The sequence below is a fragment of the Xenopus laevis genome, chromosome 5L (genome assembly GCF_017654675.1).
Source record: "Xenopus laevis strain J_2021 chromosome 5L, Xenopus_laevis_v10.1, whole genome shotgun sequence".
Classification (NCBI taxonomy): domain Eukaryota; kingdom Metazoa; phylum Chordata; class Amphibia; order Anura; family Pipidae; genus Xenopus; species Xenopus laevis.
The window spans coordinates 41,417,068-41,433,619 of record NC_054379.1 but is presented as its reverse complement, the minus strand read 5'-3'; the positions used below and the strand labels follow the sequence as shown (position 1 = coordinate 41,433,619).

At 38.9% G+C, this 16,552-nt stretch overlaps 1 protein-coding gene across 2 annotated transcripts in view; it reads right to left on the bottom strand.

The window, feature by feature from the left end:
- Nucleotides 1-9,859: 9,859 nt before the first annotated feature.
- The window catches only part of actn2.L (actinin alpha 2 L homeolog), a 46,041-nt gene continuing 39,348 nt past the window's right edge, over nt 9,860-16,552 (bottom strand). Inside the window, exons 17-22 of one of the 2 annotated variants that reach the window (XR_005961219.1) lie at nt 15,165-15,344; nt 14,075-14,221; nt 13,000-13,065; nt 12,118-12,276; nt 10,173-10,397; nt 9,860-10,012 (exon numbers count right to left, since the gene is read on the bottom strand). Coding sequence is in view for 1 of the 2 variants with exons in the window: in XM_018261958.2 (XP_018117447.1) it covers nt 10,239-10,397; nt 12,118-12,276; nt 13,000-13,065; nt 14,075-14,221; nt 15,165-15,344 (711 nt within the window). In the remaining variant the exon portion in view is untranslated. Of the gene's footprint in view, nt 10,013-10,074; nt 10,398-12,117; nt 12,277-12,999; nt 13,066-14,074; nt 14,222-15,164; nt 15,345-16,552 lie in introns of those variants that run through there. The other variant, XM_018261958.2, reaches the window with a different exon arrangement.

The following is a 16,552-nucleotide window of genomic DNA, read 5'->3' as shown; positions in this document are numbered from 1 at the left end:
AAATCAGTGTAGTCTGCAGCATCAAATCAACTGCAAATTAGCCTTGCAAGATGTGCAAGGATGTATATAGCAAACCATTTAGGACTCTAAGGGCTCTTACACACGGGCGTTCCGACCTGCGCTCCCCTGCGTTCCGTTTTTTGGCGTTCAGCCGCAGGGGAGCGCAGGAATAGACGCAAGTCATTATTTGAAATGGGGCTGTACTCACTCAGGCGCGTGTAGGCGCCGAACGCAGGTTCAGACGCAACATGCTGCATTTTTCCTGTGTTCGGCGCCTACACGCGCCTGTGTGAGTACAGCCCCATTGAAAAAAATTGAATGCGTCTACTCCTGCGCTCCCCTGCGGCTGAACACATAAAAACCGAATGCTCATCTGTAAGAGCCCTAATATGAGCCTTTTTAACCTGAAATACAATCCCCAGCAGGGTCAGAATTTGGCTACATAGCAATCTGTGCAAAAATGTAATTTAGGGAACCCCCCAAAACACAGTCAATGACATTAGTATTGCTGCTGTTTTTACCAAGCTGGTGGCGGCTAATGCTGTAGCCTTTAGCCAGGTACAACTCTCATGGCAGGAGGGTGATAATGATCTCATCTGGGCAGTTTTGATACCTTATTTCATTTTGGAGTGTGAATGAATGGGGTTTATCATTATCATCCTAATAACATGAGATTATCTGACATCTATGGTTGTCTCATTTGCATTTGCCAGTTTCTGCCATTCCCCATGGTGCCATTAGGGGTTGCAGATCTGGATATGAAAACACCAGACAATTACTTAAAGGGGTGGTTCAGCTTTAAGTTAACTTTAAGTATGTTATAGAATGGCTAATTCTAAGCAACTTTTCAAGTGGCCTTCTTATAGTTTTTGAATTATTTACTTTCTTCTTTGGAAATGGGGCTCACTGACCCCATCTAAAAACAAATGCTCTGCAAGACTACAAAGCAAGGATAGAACTCCACGGACTATTTTACCTGCGATACCTTCCATTCCGACGCGATGCGACTAATCTCAGGCGTCTAGTCGGATGCGCCGAATCAAATGTGAGTAATACAAATGTCACACGTAGAAGCTGATTGCATTTGACATGACACGTCGGATGCGAACGCTGCATTTTGCGTCTTCATCCGACAGTCATGTCGGATGCAATCAGCTTCTAGTTGCGGCATTTGTATTACTCACATTTGATTCAGTGCATCCGATGTGACGCTGCGATTAGTCTTATTGCATCGGAACAGAAGGTATCTCAGGTAAAATCGTCCGTGGAGTTCAACCCTTAGGTTATTACTTCTTTTTATTATTCATCCTTCTATTCGGGTCCTCTCCTAGTCTCTCATTCAAATCATTGCCTGGTTGCTAGGGTAATTTGGGCCCTAGCTACCAGATTGCTGAAATTGCTGCTGAATAAAAAACTAAATAGCTCAAGAATCACAAATAAAGAAACAATTGTAAATGGTCTCAGATAGAATATCACTCTCTACATCATACTAAAAGTTAATTTAAAGAACGGACAACCCCTTTATTTGAACAGACATTCAGCCTTGCTTCTACAGCTTTGTATCAGCCACTGTTATGACCATTATAATATGTTATTAGTGGCCCCCTGCTCTGAATGTGCATTAATGCTTGTGCTGATACTAGAGTGTCTTTGTGAGTGTCACTGTTTATCTGTGTGTGCAACAGAGTGTTCATATGTCTCTAAGTGTGTATGTTGCACTGCCTTTATGTAACTGTATATACCATGTGTATGCACCATATCTGATTGTCAGTACTGGTATAGGACCTGTTATCCAGAATGCTCGGGACTTGTGGCTTTCTGGATAACGGATCTTTTCATAATTTGGATCTTTATACCTTAAGGGCTGAAATACACAGTGCACCTTCTTCAGATCCGACACGATGAGTGGAAGCACATGAGACTAGACGGATGCACCGAATATAATGTAATTCATAAAAAATGTTAGACCTACAAGCTGCATGCATCCATCACGACGCGACTGTCGGGTGCCAACGCCGCACGCTGCGTCTGCATCCGACAGTCGTGTCGGATGCATGCAGCTTGTAGGTCTAACATTTTTTATTACTTATATTATATTTGGCGCATCTGTCTCATCACATGCACTTCCTCTCGTCGTGTCGGATCTGAAGAAGGTGCACTGTGTATTTCAGCCCTTAGCCTACTAGAAAATTATTTAAACATTAAATAACCCCAATAAGCTGGTTTTTACTCCAATAAGGATGAATTATATCTTAGTTTGGATCAAGTACAAGGTACTGTTTTATTATTACAGAGAAAAAGAAATGATTATTTGTCCATAAAATGGAGTCTATGGGAGACAGAATTTAGTTAATTCAGAGCTTTCTGGATAACAGGGTTTTCGGGTAACAGATCCTATACCTGTACTGCATTGGTTATTATCCTGCACACCCATGTTGGACAATGGTCTCAATATACACAATCTTCATTGCTGGCTGCTAAACTGCTACTGCATGCAGCTGTGTTGTGCAGCAGGCTTATCACTTTGGTCACTGAGCAGTGGATAATATATGATAATAACTGTGCTAATATGAACTGGCTAAAAGCACTAGGGGGTTATATGGAAATAGTTTTTTTTTAACTTGTTGGTACTTTACCCCACCACTAGCCACAGAAAGATTATATGAGTCAGAGGGCAAGTGTAGTGCTGAAAATTGTTTTATAGTGATAATACATTTCTAACAGCTCCCATGCCTGTACTTATATTAATGTTCTATTTTGTGCATAGGTGTCTTCAAATGGAGGAAACATACTTGTTAACAAACACAGGATCAGTCTAGGAAAAGTTGATACTTTGGGCATATCTGGTAAAGTGAAGATTAATACAATTGGATTGTTAACTCAACCAGTAAATATGAATTTTTATATTTGTAGCACATGGATCCAGTACCTTGGTCCTTTCTTACTAGTATTACTTACATAGCAGCTAATACATGCAGGCCACAAGTCTAAAGCCCCGCAGTGGTTGAAATTAAGGTGTTTACCTTGTTTATTAACAGAACGTGAATGCACATAATGTTTTTTAGTGGCTCATGGCTTCCTGAGAGCATGCAGTAGCCACCAGTAATCCAATTTTCTTTCATTATAGACACTTATAGGCTCACAGCCAACATCTCTTGCAGGAAACAGCATAAAAGGAAATAAGATAAAATATTTTAGACATTAGAATAAAAGACAGGGTGTAACGTAAGGTATCCCAAACCCAGAGCTAACTCCAAGGTTCTGGTCACGTCCCACTCTTCTGCTGCCTTTGGCTTTGGGTGGAGCCCTCCGCAACTCAGATTCCGCCAGGATTTATTTTGGGAGAACCAGGGAGAGAGTTCTGGGCAAGTACCGGAACCGAACGTAAGCGGATAGGATGTGGGATTAGTCAGCAAGGGGTGAACAGGCAGGGTCAATACCAGACAGGTAATGTGGTACCAAACGGATATCAGGAGCAAGGTCGGGGTCACAGGTCAAGGTCATTCACAGAGAGTAGCGTAGTACCAATCAGGCAGAGGTCAGTTCAGGCAGCAGGAAGGCAGAGTCAGGGACAGGTAAGGGTCAAACACAAAATCTTAAACAGACTAGAGCACCCAGGAACCAGAAATGAACCTTTATGTTGGGCCATGTAAAAAAAGGCAGATGTGGCTTTAAATATTTGATTTTTTACACCAACCGCGATGACATCACGCAGAGCTCCGAATAAGCGCAAAAATAGCCAAGTGACCCGGTAGCAGCTATTCAATGCAGCGACGAGAAGGCGTTGATCGTCCCTGCAGTGAGTGCAGCAGGTGTCCACGCCGCCCCACTAGACCACCAGGTACCCTTACATAGGGATTCACAAGTTCTTATATCTCTCTTATATCTCTTATCGTTTCTTCTGTTTTTATTTACAAACAGGGAGGATCTGAAAAAAACAGCGGAACTTTGTTTTGCTCTTTTGAGCAAGAAAATAACACGGGAAGGAGTAATGAACTCAAGCCATAAAAAATATATATATATATTTAAATATTTCCAGCTTGCAAAATCCACAATCAGAAATACCATTAGGGAATGGAAGTTGAAGGGACAGTATAACCTCCTTTTCATAATGATTGTAATGAATAGGGATTGTGCTGAATATACTTTTTGACTATTGTTGTGATCGTAAAAACTGTATGGTTTTGGTTATCTGTGTTTTTTTGAAGTAACCAGAAATGAAAGCTTCTCCATGTTAATCCATGTGTGGTAGATACTTAGATATACCAGTGCATTTCTATTCCTTCTGCATCAGTGTCGGACTGAGATGCCAGGGGCCCACCAGAAAACTTTAGACCATGGGCCACTTTCAAAACTATTATTCCTCCTCTCCTCGCTCAACCTCTTTATTCTCCTAGTCTTTTATCTCTACATACTATACTCTGTTCTTCCCATATTAAGTCTCTTAAAGAAATAGGGAATGGCCATGAAATAGGCCAAATGGTTAGAATCAAGAGGGGCCACTGACACCTGGGCCCACGGGAGTTTTTCGTTCCCGGTGGGCGTGTCCGCCCTGCATAAAAGGCTTATTTTTAACTGTGTGCTGGCAATCTAATGATTTACTTCGCAAGGACCAAACATGTAACTTCAGATTAGCTGTTTAGCCAAGTGCAACTATAAGGAAGTGCAAGGAATGTGTTTGGACACAAGTACCATTGATTAAGGCAGTTATTATGTCTGTTTTTGCTCAACAGCATTTGTGGCTCATTGTAAAGAATCTTTTATATGTAACTCAACATTTATATTATGTAATCCAGCTGCTGTGGTTTCATAACTGTAAAAGTCAGTCAGGGGCACATTTACTAAGGGTCGAAGTGAATTTTAAAGTAATTTTTGGGTACTGCGACCATCGAATAGGCTGAAATTCGATTTGAATTGGAAAAACTTTGAATATTCGACCATTCGAAAATCGAGGTACTGTCTCTTTAAAAAACTTCGACTTCGACACTTCGCCACCTTAAACCTGCCGAATTGCTATGTTAGCCTATGGGGACTTCCTAGAACCTATAGCCAGTATTTGGCTAAGTTTTTAGAAGTCAAAGTTTTTTCTTTGAAAATTGTTTGATCGAACGATTTGAATCCGATTGAAAACGGCTAAATTCACTCCAAAAAGACCTTCGACTTTCAAATTTCTACAATTCGATGGTCGAATTTTGAAGTTCTACCACTTCGAAATTCGACCCTTAGTAAATGTGCCGCTAAATGTGCAGAAATCAATACAACATGTAACTTCTTATTTGACCAGTGGTGATTAGTGCAAGGGATACCCGTGATGGCTCGTTTTTATAGTAACTCTCTGTACTGACTGTGAGCAAACATAGGAGGCAGTTCCTGCTGTATCAGAATAAATTATTACCTGCCTTGTTTGGCTATGTATGTGTCTTATCGTGAAAATTTGTATTCAAAATCTTTACTGTTTCAAAATGATTAATACAAAATATAAACTAAAACAAAAAACGAGAGACGAATGCTTTAAATGCTTAAAGGGGAACTATTGCGAAAATGAAAATTTAATATAAGCTTCAACATAATGAAATAAGAAACGTTCAAATACAAACAATTTAAAATTCTGCCCTGTTTCTGAAATAATCAAGTTTATCTTCACTATCCCTCTCTCAGCATCTGTTTCTCTTCATTATGTCTTCATGCAAGAGTTGGGTGTCAGATATTCATTGACAGTTAGATCCAATATATCTTATAGGGGGGGGGGCTCCTTTTGCCTAAAAGATGTATTAGAGCTCATTCTATTGAAATCACCAGAAATGTTCACGATAGTTCCCCTTTAAAGAGGAGCCCTGCTTTTTAGATGTTAGGATTTTTAAAATATCAACAGTAAATATAACTGACCGGCAGTGGCGTAACTAGATATTACTGGGCCCCACAGCAAAATGTTTAGCAGTTGATAGATTTACCAATATTTATTGAAATTGTATATTAATAAAGGCCTCATGGGGCCCCTATACCTCCTGGGCCCCCTGCTTCTGCTTCCTCTATAGTTACACTCCTGCTGACGTGCGTAAGAGATGGATTTGTGCATGTTTATGTAAAGGGACAGTTCTAACAAACAGTCAACCTTACATTTTCTCTTCTCTTATTTTTTGAACTATTCCTTAGGGTAGAACTAGGCGAGCGTGCTCCACGCGATTCTGTCGCATCCGACACGCTGTGCCAAAATGCAGGCCTCAAGTCGGATACGACGGAAAATAAGGTAAGAAATAGAAATGTCGCAGCATTGATCAGGCGCGACACGACTGTGGGATGCATATTGCAATTGCAGCTGAAGAAAAATTCTGATATACATGAAATGTATATTCTTAGCTGTGAATCACACACACAGGGGCGTAACTAGAGGAAGCAGACCCTGCGGCTGCAGGGGGGCCCAGGAGGTATAGGGGCCCCATGAGGCTTTAGTTCATATACAATTTCAATAAATATTAGTAAAAAAGGACAATCTCTGGATATGTTGTGGACCCTATAATTAATTTGCTGTGAGGCCCACTAACATCTAATTACGCCACTGATAACATAGATCATTTTTTTCCTTTAGATGCCCACAGAATAGTGCTCCTTGTCAGATTTATAATACTGCTGTAACTAGGGATACATCAATCCAGGGTTCGGCTTATTTTTTATTTCTCAGCAGGATATGGCCAAATCCAAGTGCCTGGCTGAATAGAATCCTTAAAATCATGTGACTTTTCAGCACACAAACAAGGAAATTGCAAATACATTTCAACCTACATTGAACCCCGGATCATCCACAAATTTCTTATAATAAATTGAAAAACAGAGAGAGCATTAAAGGAAACTTTATTAAATCAATTTTTTCACAAACCTCTAATCTCTGTATTTCTGTAAAACGAGAAAAAAAATCTAGATTTATTAAGTGTAAAAACCACGAAAAACTCTAATACAAAACTTTGCCAGGTAAAAGTTGTCGAGGTCCTATAGGAATCAACGGGAGCTGCGCTGACCCTATTGGACCCTTTCAGGTTTTTATTTGTATTATTTTTTTTGTGCTTTTTAAATTTTGTCTTTTAAATAAATTTTATGACATTTGTGGTTTTAAAGAATGTGAGTTTAGAAATGGTTTCAAAAACCTCTAAAATGAGACTGTTGATAAATAGGCCTCTAAATTAGGGATGGGTGAATTTTTTCGCCGAAAAAATGACGCCCATAGACTTGTATGGCAGAGTGCGTCCAAAAAAAAATTCGTCCATCCCTACTCACCATACATAAGGATGGAGAACAGGTACGGCTCCTTTTCCATAATCACAATCGACAGTGTTTTTTGCAGCCAACCTTGAACACGTAGAATTGTTCATTTCAATAGTGCAACCTAAATCATTAACTACTCACCCCTTATTCTGACTGGAGAACACAATACACCCAATAAAAAAAAAGAACACCAATACCTTTGTTTGCTGCAAATCAGGGTGTTCCCAATATTTATTCCATGGTGCTACAGACACTCAGCAAGGATCAAACGCAGGCCTGGACTGGCAATCTGTGGGTTCTGGCAAATGCCAGAGGGGCTGCTATAAGGTCCCATAGAAAGTCAGTATTTAGTGGGCTGGTGGGGGCTGTTTGGGCCTCTGTGTGGGCTGAGTGGGCCTTTGTGTACCTGAAATGTCAGGGCCTATTTTAATTCTCAGTCCGGACCTGATCAAACGTTTCTGGACCACATGGCCCTTCCTCAATTATTCCCTAAACTGAACATTGTGCATTATAGGAACATAATACACCACCACCTACGGAGGCTCTCCTGAAGGCTTCTGCTTTCTAAGATTTTGGTATAATTGAAACAAAACCGCAGGATACTTGAGCAGGTCCTCTAATTCAACTCAATACATTTAGAGCAGGTATAGCTGTAAGAGAAAGCTGTGTTTAATACTGTGATCATTGCTTGTTTGCTCTTGTCCTGTCTTTTGATTTTAATTTGAAGTCAGTTTTTTACCTTTATTACTTCTGCAAAACCAGTGCATTCTGAGGACATTTGATTTTTTTCCCACCTTCCCCAAAGCTCTGCCTGTTTTTGTGCTATTTTGGGATATATTAGGCTGCATTTTCACACTTAGCAAAGGAGGAAGTTAATAACAATTCAGGTGCAGATTGCAGGGCTCAGGTGCCAACGTTTTTGACTGGATGAATTAAAAATAAGGTGGTTGTCAAAGAATTTGTATACGTTACTATGCAACATATCATGTCTTTGTGGAGAGATGTTGGGAGGCAAAAAAACATCCACAGCACATATATACTGTGGAAGTTGCTCCTGGCCACAGCAATAAACATATAGGGGCAAATATACTAAAGGGCGAACCCGGCAAAATGACTAACGCTGGCGAAAATTCGCCAGCGTGACGTCATTTTTACTAACGGGCGATGGTGTAACTTCGCTAGCGAAGGAGATAGACTCTAGCGGTACTTCGCACCCTAACACCAGGCAAGTTGTGCTCTGGCGAACGAACATAACTACGGAAATTCACTAAGATGCGGATTTTACTGAACGTTTTCTCTTGTGCCAGACTTGCCTTCGCCAGCTCAGACCAGGCGAAGTGCAATAGAGTAGATAGGACTTCCTCAAAAAAATTTTCTATGTCCCAAAAACCAGTATAAACCACTTAAAGGGGTTGTTCACCTTTAAAATAACTTACTAACGTTAAACCTATATTACGTAGTTGAAGTGCTATTCTTAGACAATTTGCAATTTGTTTTACTTTTTTATTATTTGTGGCTTTGCGTTATTTAACTTTTTATTCAACAGCTCTCTAGTTTGCAATTTCAGCAATCTAGTTGCTAAGGTCCAAGTTACCCTAGCAATCATGCATTGATCTGAATAAGAGACTAGACAGAAATACGAATAGGAGAGGGCCTGAATAGAAAGATTTGTAACAATGCAGATACAGCATTTGTTTTTTTTAGATGGGGTCAGTGACCCCCATTTGAAAGCTGGAAAGGGTCAGAAGTAAAAGGCAAATAATTCAATTATTAAGAAAGAAGGCCAATTAAAAAGTTGCTTAACATGAGCCAGTCTATAACATACTAAAAGTTAAAGAAACAGTAATACCAACAAATTAAAGTGTTTTAAAATAATGAAAATATAATGCAGTGTTGCCCTACACTGGTAAAACTGGCGTTTTTGCTTTAGAAACACTACTACAGTTTATCTAAACACACTGCTGTGTAGCCATGTGGGCAGCCATTCAAGCACAGGACACATAGTAGATAACAGATAAGCTATATAGAATCCCATTGTATACTATAGTGTTTATCTGCAAAGTGATCTGTTCCTTTTCTCCTTTTTCAGCTTGAATGGCTGCCCCATTGCTACACAGCAACTTGATTATATAAACTATAGTAGTGTTTCTGAAGCAAATACACCAGTGCAGGGCAACACTACATTATATTTGAATTGCTTTAAAACACTTACATTTTTTGCTGTTAATGTTCCTTTAACTTTAAATTGAACCACCTATTTAATGGTTAATTTTCTGCTGTGTAATCTAAAGAGATAATCATGTTAACACAAGATTACCCATGGCGGGCTGTGTCTACTTTCCTGCATATTAAAAGCTTATTTAGATAGACGGCAAAAAAGAAAACACCAACAAAAGTTTTAAAAAAAAAAAATTTAAAAAAATTTAAAAATACATGTATGAGAACTGTTATCCAGAACGCTCGGGACCTCAGGTTTTCTGGATAATTGATCATTCTGTAATTTGGATCTTCATACCTTATGTCTACTAGAAAATCATGTAAGCATTAAATAAACCCAAAAGACTGGTTTTGTTTCCAAGGATTAATTATATCTTAGTTTGGATCAGGTACAAGATGCAGTTTTATTATTACAGAGAAAAAGGAAATCATTTTAAAAAATTTGGATTATTTGGATAAAATGGAGTCTATGGGAGATGGCCTTTGCGTAATTCGGAGCTTTCTGGTTAATGGGTTTTCCGGGTAACAGATCCCATACCTGTAATAAATAAAAACCATGTTAAAGAAAATCATAAATAAAAACAATGATACTCCTTTAGATAGTGATTCTTTCAGATATAAATTTAATGAAAGAATGTCACAGCACCTCTAAGTTCTAATATTTGTAAAGCAGGTCTCAGGCAGAGCTCAATACATGCCTGTAAGCTTTATTTTGTATTCTTCATTAATACTGTTTTTTTTTCAAGTGTGCAAATCAAAAGCAGCTACAGATCACTTTCTCCATATAAAGCTGAGGAAAAACACGTAAAGTCGAGTGCTCCGGGGACGGCACCAGGGCCGGTGTAAGTGGGCATTTTGGATATGCAGTATTGAGCTTGTTCCGGAGGCAGTTCTCTGCGGAGTTCTTCTGCTAATATATAAGGCTGAGGAAACAAACAAAATCATGAGTATTTTACAGGATGCTATAAGAGAATTTATGAGAAAAATCTTGAATGTTGAAAAAGTGGCAGAAGTTTCCTCTGTAGATTTACAGCAGAGCGCAATACTTATGCCAACAGGTGTGTACTGGGTGAACAAAGATTTGTGTGCCATCAAAGTGATGCCAATCTATCAACAATTGTGAACACATGCCCACCATTAGTATCAACCAAAGAGAGGGGTTCCAAGTAGGGACGCACCGAATCCAGAATTCGGTTCGGGATTCGGCCAGTATTCAGCGTTTTTCAGCAGGATTTGGCTGAATCCTTTTGCCCAGCTGAATCCTTTTGCCCAGCTGAACCCGTATCCGAATTTGCATATGCAAATTAGGGCAGGGAGGGAAATCGTTGGACTTTTTGTCAGAAAACAAGGAAGTAAAAAATGTTTTCCCCTTCCCACCCCTAATTTGCATATGCAAATTAGGGTTCAGTTCTCACCCAAATCTTTCGAAAAGGATTTCGGGGGTTCGGCCGAATCCAAAACGGTGCATCCCTAGTTCCAAGCATGACTCTGATTTAAAAAGGTAAATGATAAGTGCATTTTTAAAAGCAGGATTAATCACAGGATTCATTTTGAACTTCTAGATCACAAAATAGGTTTCGTGCTGACAAAAAAAATATGGTGACTTCAAAATTATTTTTGTATGTACAGAATGAATTTTGTGCTACCATAATATAATTTGTGGCTGTGGAATGTATGCTGTAAAAAAATAATATGAATAATTCTGCAGTCACATCAATCATATGATAGCATTGGCGTATTTATGAATTACCGGGCCCCCAGCAAAAAAAAACCCTTCACTCCCAATCCATGCCCAATAATTGGACAATGGAGCGACAGGCAGCTGAGCAACAAATTTCACTGCACTGGTGTGTGGGGACTACCACACAGCAGACCCCACAGCCATAGAATCTGCTGTATAAGAAAGAAGCCAGGTTGTGTGTAAAACTGTGGTTTCCTGTGTAGGTAAATGGGCAGAGGGGTTATTTTGTATCTGTCTGTAATTTCAATTAAATTAGTGGTTCACCTTTAAGTTAACTTTTAGTATGTTATAGAATGGCCAATTCTAAGCAACTTTTCAATTGGCCTTCATTTTCCCCCCAGATTTCAAATGGGCCATTGACCCCATCTAAGAAAACAAATGCTCTGTAAGGCTACACATTTATTGTTATTGCTGCTTTTTATTACTCCTCTTTCTATTTGGGGCATCGTCTATTCATATTCCAGCATCTTATTCAAATCAATGCATGGCTGCTAGGGTAATTTGAACCCTAGCAACCAGATTGCTGAAATTGTAAACTGAAGAGCTGCGGAATAAAAAGCTAAAAACCACAGTAATAAAAATTAAAGCCTAGAGCAAATTGTCTCAGGATATAACTTTGTACTAAAAGTTAATTTAAAGGTGAAAAATTCCTTTAAGGCTAATGCAACACAGGGCTGGTTCTTGGCCTGCATTGGCCACGATCTCCTGTGTCCCCACCCTGAGTTACTGCATCAGAATGGGTGCAGATACAAGCAGAGGATTTCAGCAGTATACAGTGGTGTAACTAGATGTTACTGGGCCCCACAGCAACAGACCTATATTACTTCCTTTTTTTCATTTTGTAATTTCAAAATATGCAACTCTTTTGTACATTTTACATGGTATCCCTTTATACTACGAACCTTGTCAGCAGCTAGGATCCTGAATGCAGCAATCACTTGTTCTGATGTGTCTGTTTCTGCAGTCTCCCTGGTCATGAAATCAATAAAAGACTGGAAAGAGATTGTTCCTGTTCCAGTGGGATCTACAAGGGCCATAATCCGAGCAAATTCTGCTTCTCCCTTTAAAATACAATAGAAAACGAGTAGATTACATCAAGTTCTCCTTTTCCTCCCCAAATAAATAATGTATTGTGCAAAACAAGTTTTTATATTGTTCAAAAGACAATATAAAAGGGGTGGCTCACGTTTATATATTATATATTCTATATATTATAGAATGGCTAATTCTAAGCAACTTTTCAACTGGACTTCTAATTTTTATTTTTAATACTTTTTGAACTATTTGTCTTCTTCTTCTGACTCTTTCCGGCTTTCAAATGGGGGGTCACTGACCCCATCTTAAAAAGCAAAAGCTCTGTAAGGCTACACATTGTTTTTGCTACTTTTTTATTACTCATCTTGTAAACCGGAGAGTTATTGATCCTCTGCCCTTCCCAGCTACATGAAGGGGTTACAGGAATGACATAACATTTCTTCTTTGAATATTGGACTTTTTCAGTTTAGCTCCCTATATGTAGTCTAAAATTTGGCCAGGGCTCCCTTTACCACATAACAAGGTTAAGTACAGTTAAAGACAATGTAGCTTTAGCCATCCTGCTTTAGTTTCAAGAATATCTAGGACAACAACCAAAGTGGACCTAATACAGAACCCTGCAGCAACCCCTCTAAGAACCCTTTTATACATAGAGAATTACCATTGACAGTTACCCCCTTTATGTGATCCTACACTTTCTCCCATTAGTTGTAAAGATTAATATACGTCCATGTACTCTGAATTCTTACCAGATCATAACCCATTGAAATTAAACAAGCCCTGAAGTCATCGTGTTCCATCAGCCTGTTCTTCTTCTGTCAAGACAATTTGTATATACGGAATAAGTTCCATGTTACATCCCGACAGGAAAGCACGACATGAAGAAAAAAAAAATGAAAGTTGTTAGAAAGTGAAAAAAATTAAAGTTGTGTCCAGAAAAAAGAACCACTCACCTTCATGTTGGTTGGAATTGGGGACTGCAGTGTATTTTGCTTATTGGAAAGCCCAAATTAATTGGGCTTATGCTGAACATAGTTTTTGCCTATTGTTTTAATCAAATAGATTTACAAAAAAATCTGTAAAAAAATGTATAGAAAAATCTGTGGTTTATGTTATTTCCTGTGCTTGATAGAGCAACTAGAGAAGTTGGATGTTGCTACATATTTATGCCTTGCAACGTAGATTATCAATATGAAAGACTCTCCCTTCACCCTCTGTTGTTTCTGTTTTGTCAGCAGCATTATGCTGGGGCCACCATCGGCCACATAAATATAATCTTTCCCAGACTAACTTACATAGTCATAGGGGTAAGTTTTGAGGCATCAGAAGGCGCAGCCTGCACCGGGGGCCTGTGTTTACCTCCCCACCCTGTTTGGAAAGGAATATATGTAAAATGTTGTTTTATTCAGGTTTTGTGCTGACTTTGAATGATGTATAAAGGCATGGTAAACTTTGTAGTTTACTAAAGAGGTTGTTGAATGCAGATGTGTCTATTCCACAGTTAAAATAATTAGATCAAAATGTGGTAGTAATCTTCTCTGGCTAAACTTTCCATTATTTACATGATTTTTAATAATACTGGGAACAAAGAGAAATTATTTGTCACAAGAGTTTACTAATTCACACACCAAAAGATTTTATTATTTGTCCCCTTTGTAGTCCTCAAATTTTAGCCAACTGAAGCAGGCAAAATATTTCAATTGTATGTTATGGGTCAAGCTACACAGTCTACAAATTACAGCATAGTAGTACCGACCGCATTTGCATTCTCAAAGTGTCTGCTTTAAAATAAATCTATGACCAGTGTTAAAGCAGTTTATTTACCTTATCAAAGTGGTTAAACGAAGAACGAAATTCGTTGATTTGCTCCTGGGTGATCCCTTTTGCATCCCGTGTAAGAATTTGGGTTTCAACCTCATTGATGGTTCTAGCTACTGTAGTTAGCATTAGCTCCCAACCAACGCGGATGTGCTGCAAAGAAACAAGGGAGTCATGTTACCCCCACACTAAGGGGCAGATTTAGCAAGGGTTGAATTTCAAAGTACAAAAAACTTTGAAATTCGACCATCGAATTAAAAATCGTCGAATTCGAATATCGAACTCAACTTTTTTTCAGCAAATTTGGAAATCCTGCGGTCGAATAAAAATTGTTTGATCGCACGTTTTTAGCGTACGATCAAACGATTTTTATTCGTTTATTATTTTTATTTAGAAAAATGTTGTAGAAGGTCCCCATAGGCTAACATAGCACTTTGGCAGGTTTAATTTGGCGAAGTATTGAAGTTGAAGTTTTTTAAGAGACAGTACTTCGATTATCGAATGGTCAAATATTCAAACGATTTTTACTTCGAGTCAAAGTAAATTTGAAGTCGTAGTATCTTATTCGATAGTCGAAGTATCCAAAAAATTACTTCGAATTTTTTTACTTCGAAAATTCCCTCGAATTCACTTCGACCCTTGATAAATCTGCCCCTAAGAAAACTCCAGGCAATAGTTCCAACATTCATTTTCCATCCAGAGGTGGATATTTCTAGGGACCTGGATAAAGCCTAACCTAATCACTACACTGAACTAAACTTGGATCCAGTAATACAGCAATTCAAAAAGAGTCTAGATATCTGAATTTCCCCACTTATGTTCTGGCGGTATTTATTTTTATATTAAGTGATCAGTTACAGGGATTGTCTAATGATCCATTAACAACAACACACAGAACATATTTAACCCGAAATTTTCCTTTTTTTACTTCTTGTACCCAATCATTGTTCAAATTATAAAATATCCCTACACTCTTTTTTTACAGATGGTAAAAAAAAGATTTTATGTCTTTATCTTTTCTGGTTGTTATACAGAAGTCTAAAGCTTTGTGCTTCAACTTTGTGCATCACCAGTAAAATACTACAGCTATTCATACCTCCATTGAATAACTTGTGTGCTTGTTATCAAATATGAGGGATTCCTGAATCATCTGGTGATCACCTTCCAGCTTGTCCACATTGTGCTTGTAATTAACAATGTTGTGTTCAAGCATCTTCAGACTGTTCATCTGATCTTCCAGGGTGCCTGTAGAGTCAAGGCAGCTGCGTCCAATTTCCTGGGCAACACATGTTATTGTAAGACAAGGCAAGCAGCGATAAAAGACAACCATCCATGTCACCACACATTGCACCACAGTTAATTCCAAAACACCACAACCACTTAGGCTTACATATATAGTAACTTGAGTTAAAAGGAGCACTTGCCTTTTAAGTCAAACCTATCATCAAAGAGTTTATATTTAGTTTCCAAATGATCCAAAAAATGCAGATGAAACCTCCTTCCTTCTAACTAAAAGGGATGAACAATCTCCATCCTGACACTATCCACAAACAGTTTCAGCTGATATATTCTGCTTTATTTACTGGCAGTTCCCCTTCTTTGGACTCCCTAGTTACATGATTACTTTTCTATGTAGACAATACAGTGTATATTTTGTACTGTAGCAAGTTCATTTCATGTTGTAGTGATTCCCATGTGTAAGGTGGAGGTGGACACTCAATTATGATCATGAATCATGCCACAACTAAAGGTATCTCAAGATACTGCAAACTGAGTTAAGTCTATTATATACTATTGTTTCTTGGTGCTTTGCCATCAAGAATTCCCCTAATTTAATATTAAACAATTTTTTCACACTGCCCAACCATCTGGACATGTAGGTAGGAGCGAAAGAATTATTCCTTGAGCCCTGGCTGTGCCTCACTACCCTCATATCCAAACCATATCCCTTCTCTGGCTTAGCCACCCCATCCACAACTAATGGAACTAGGCCTCCAAGTAATTATAAACCCACCATCAGCTACAGCTCCTCTTCACTTACTGTACAGGCAGATATGATTGAATGGATCAACATATTTAAGCCATCCCTTTAATTAATTTATTGGGCACCTTAAAGGAGAAACAAACCCTTGCTAAAAAAAGCCCTACCCCCTTCCCTACATAGACCCCCCTCTCTCCTCCCCCCCAGCCTAACTGCCCCCCAAGCAAATGCCCCTAACTTTTTTACTTACCCCTCCGTGCAGATTTTGTCCAGTGGAGTTCACGGGCGCCATCTTCAGCTGCTTTGATAATATTCGGAATGAGACGCGCTTTGGCAATTTACGTGAGTTTCAGCGCATGCGCAGTTGTCGTGAAACACAAAATTTCTCCAACTGCGCATGCGCCTCTTCGCCAGTTACCGAAGAGAAAAAGATGACGCCTGTGAACTCTGATGGACAGAATCTGCATGGAGGGGTAAGTAAAGAGTTAGGGGCATTTGCCCGG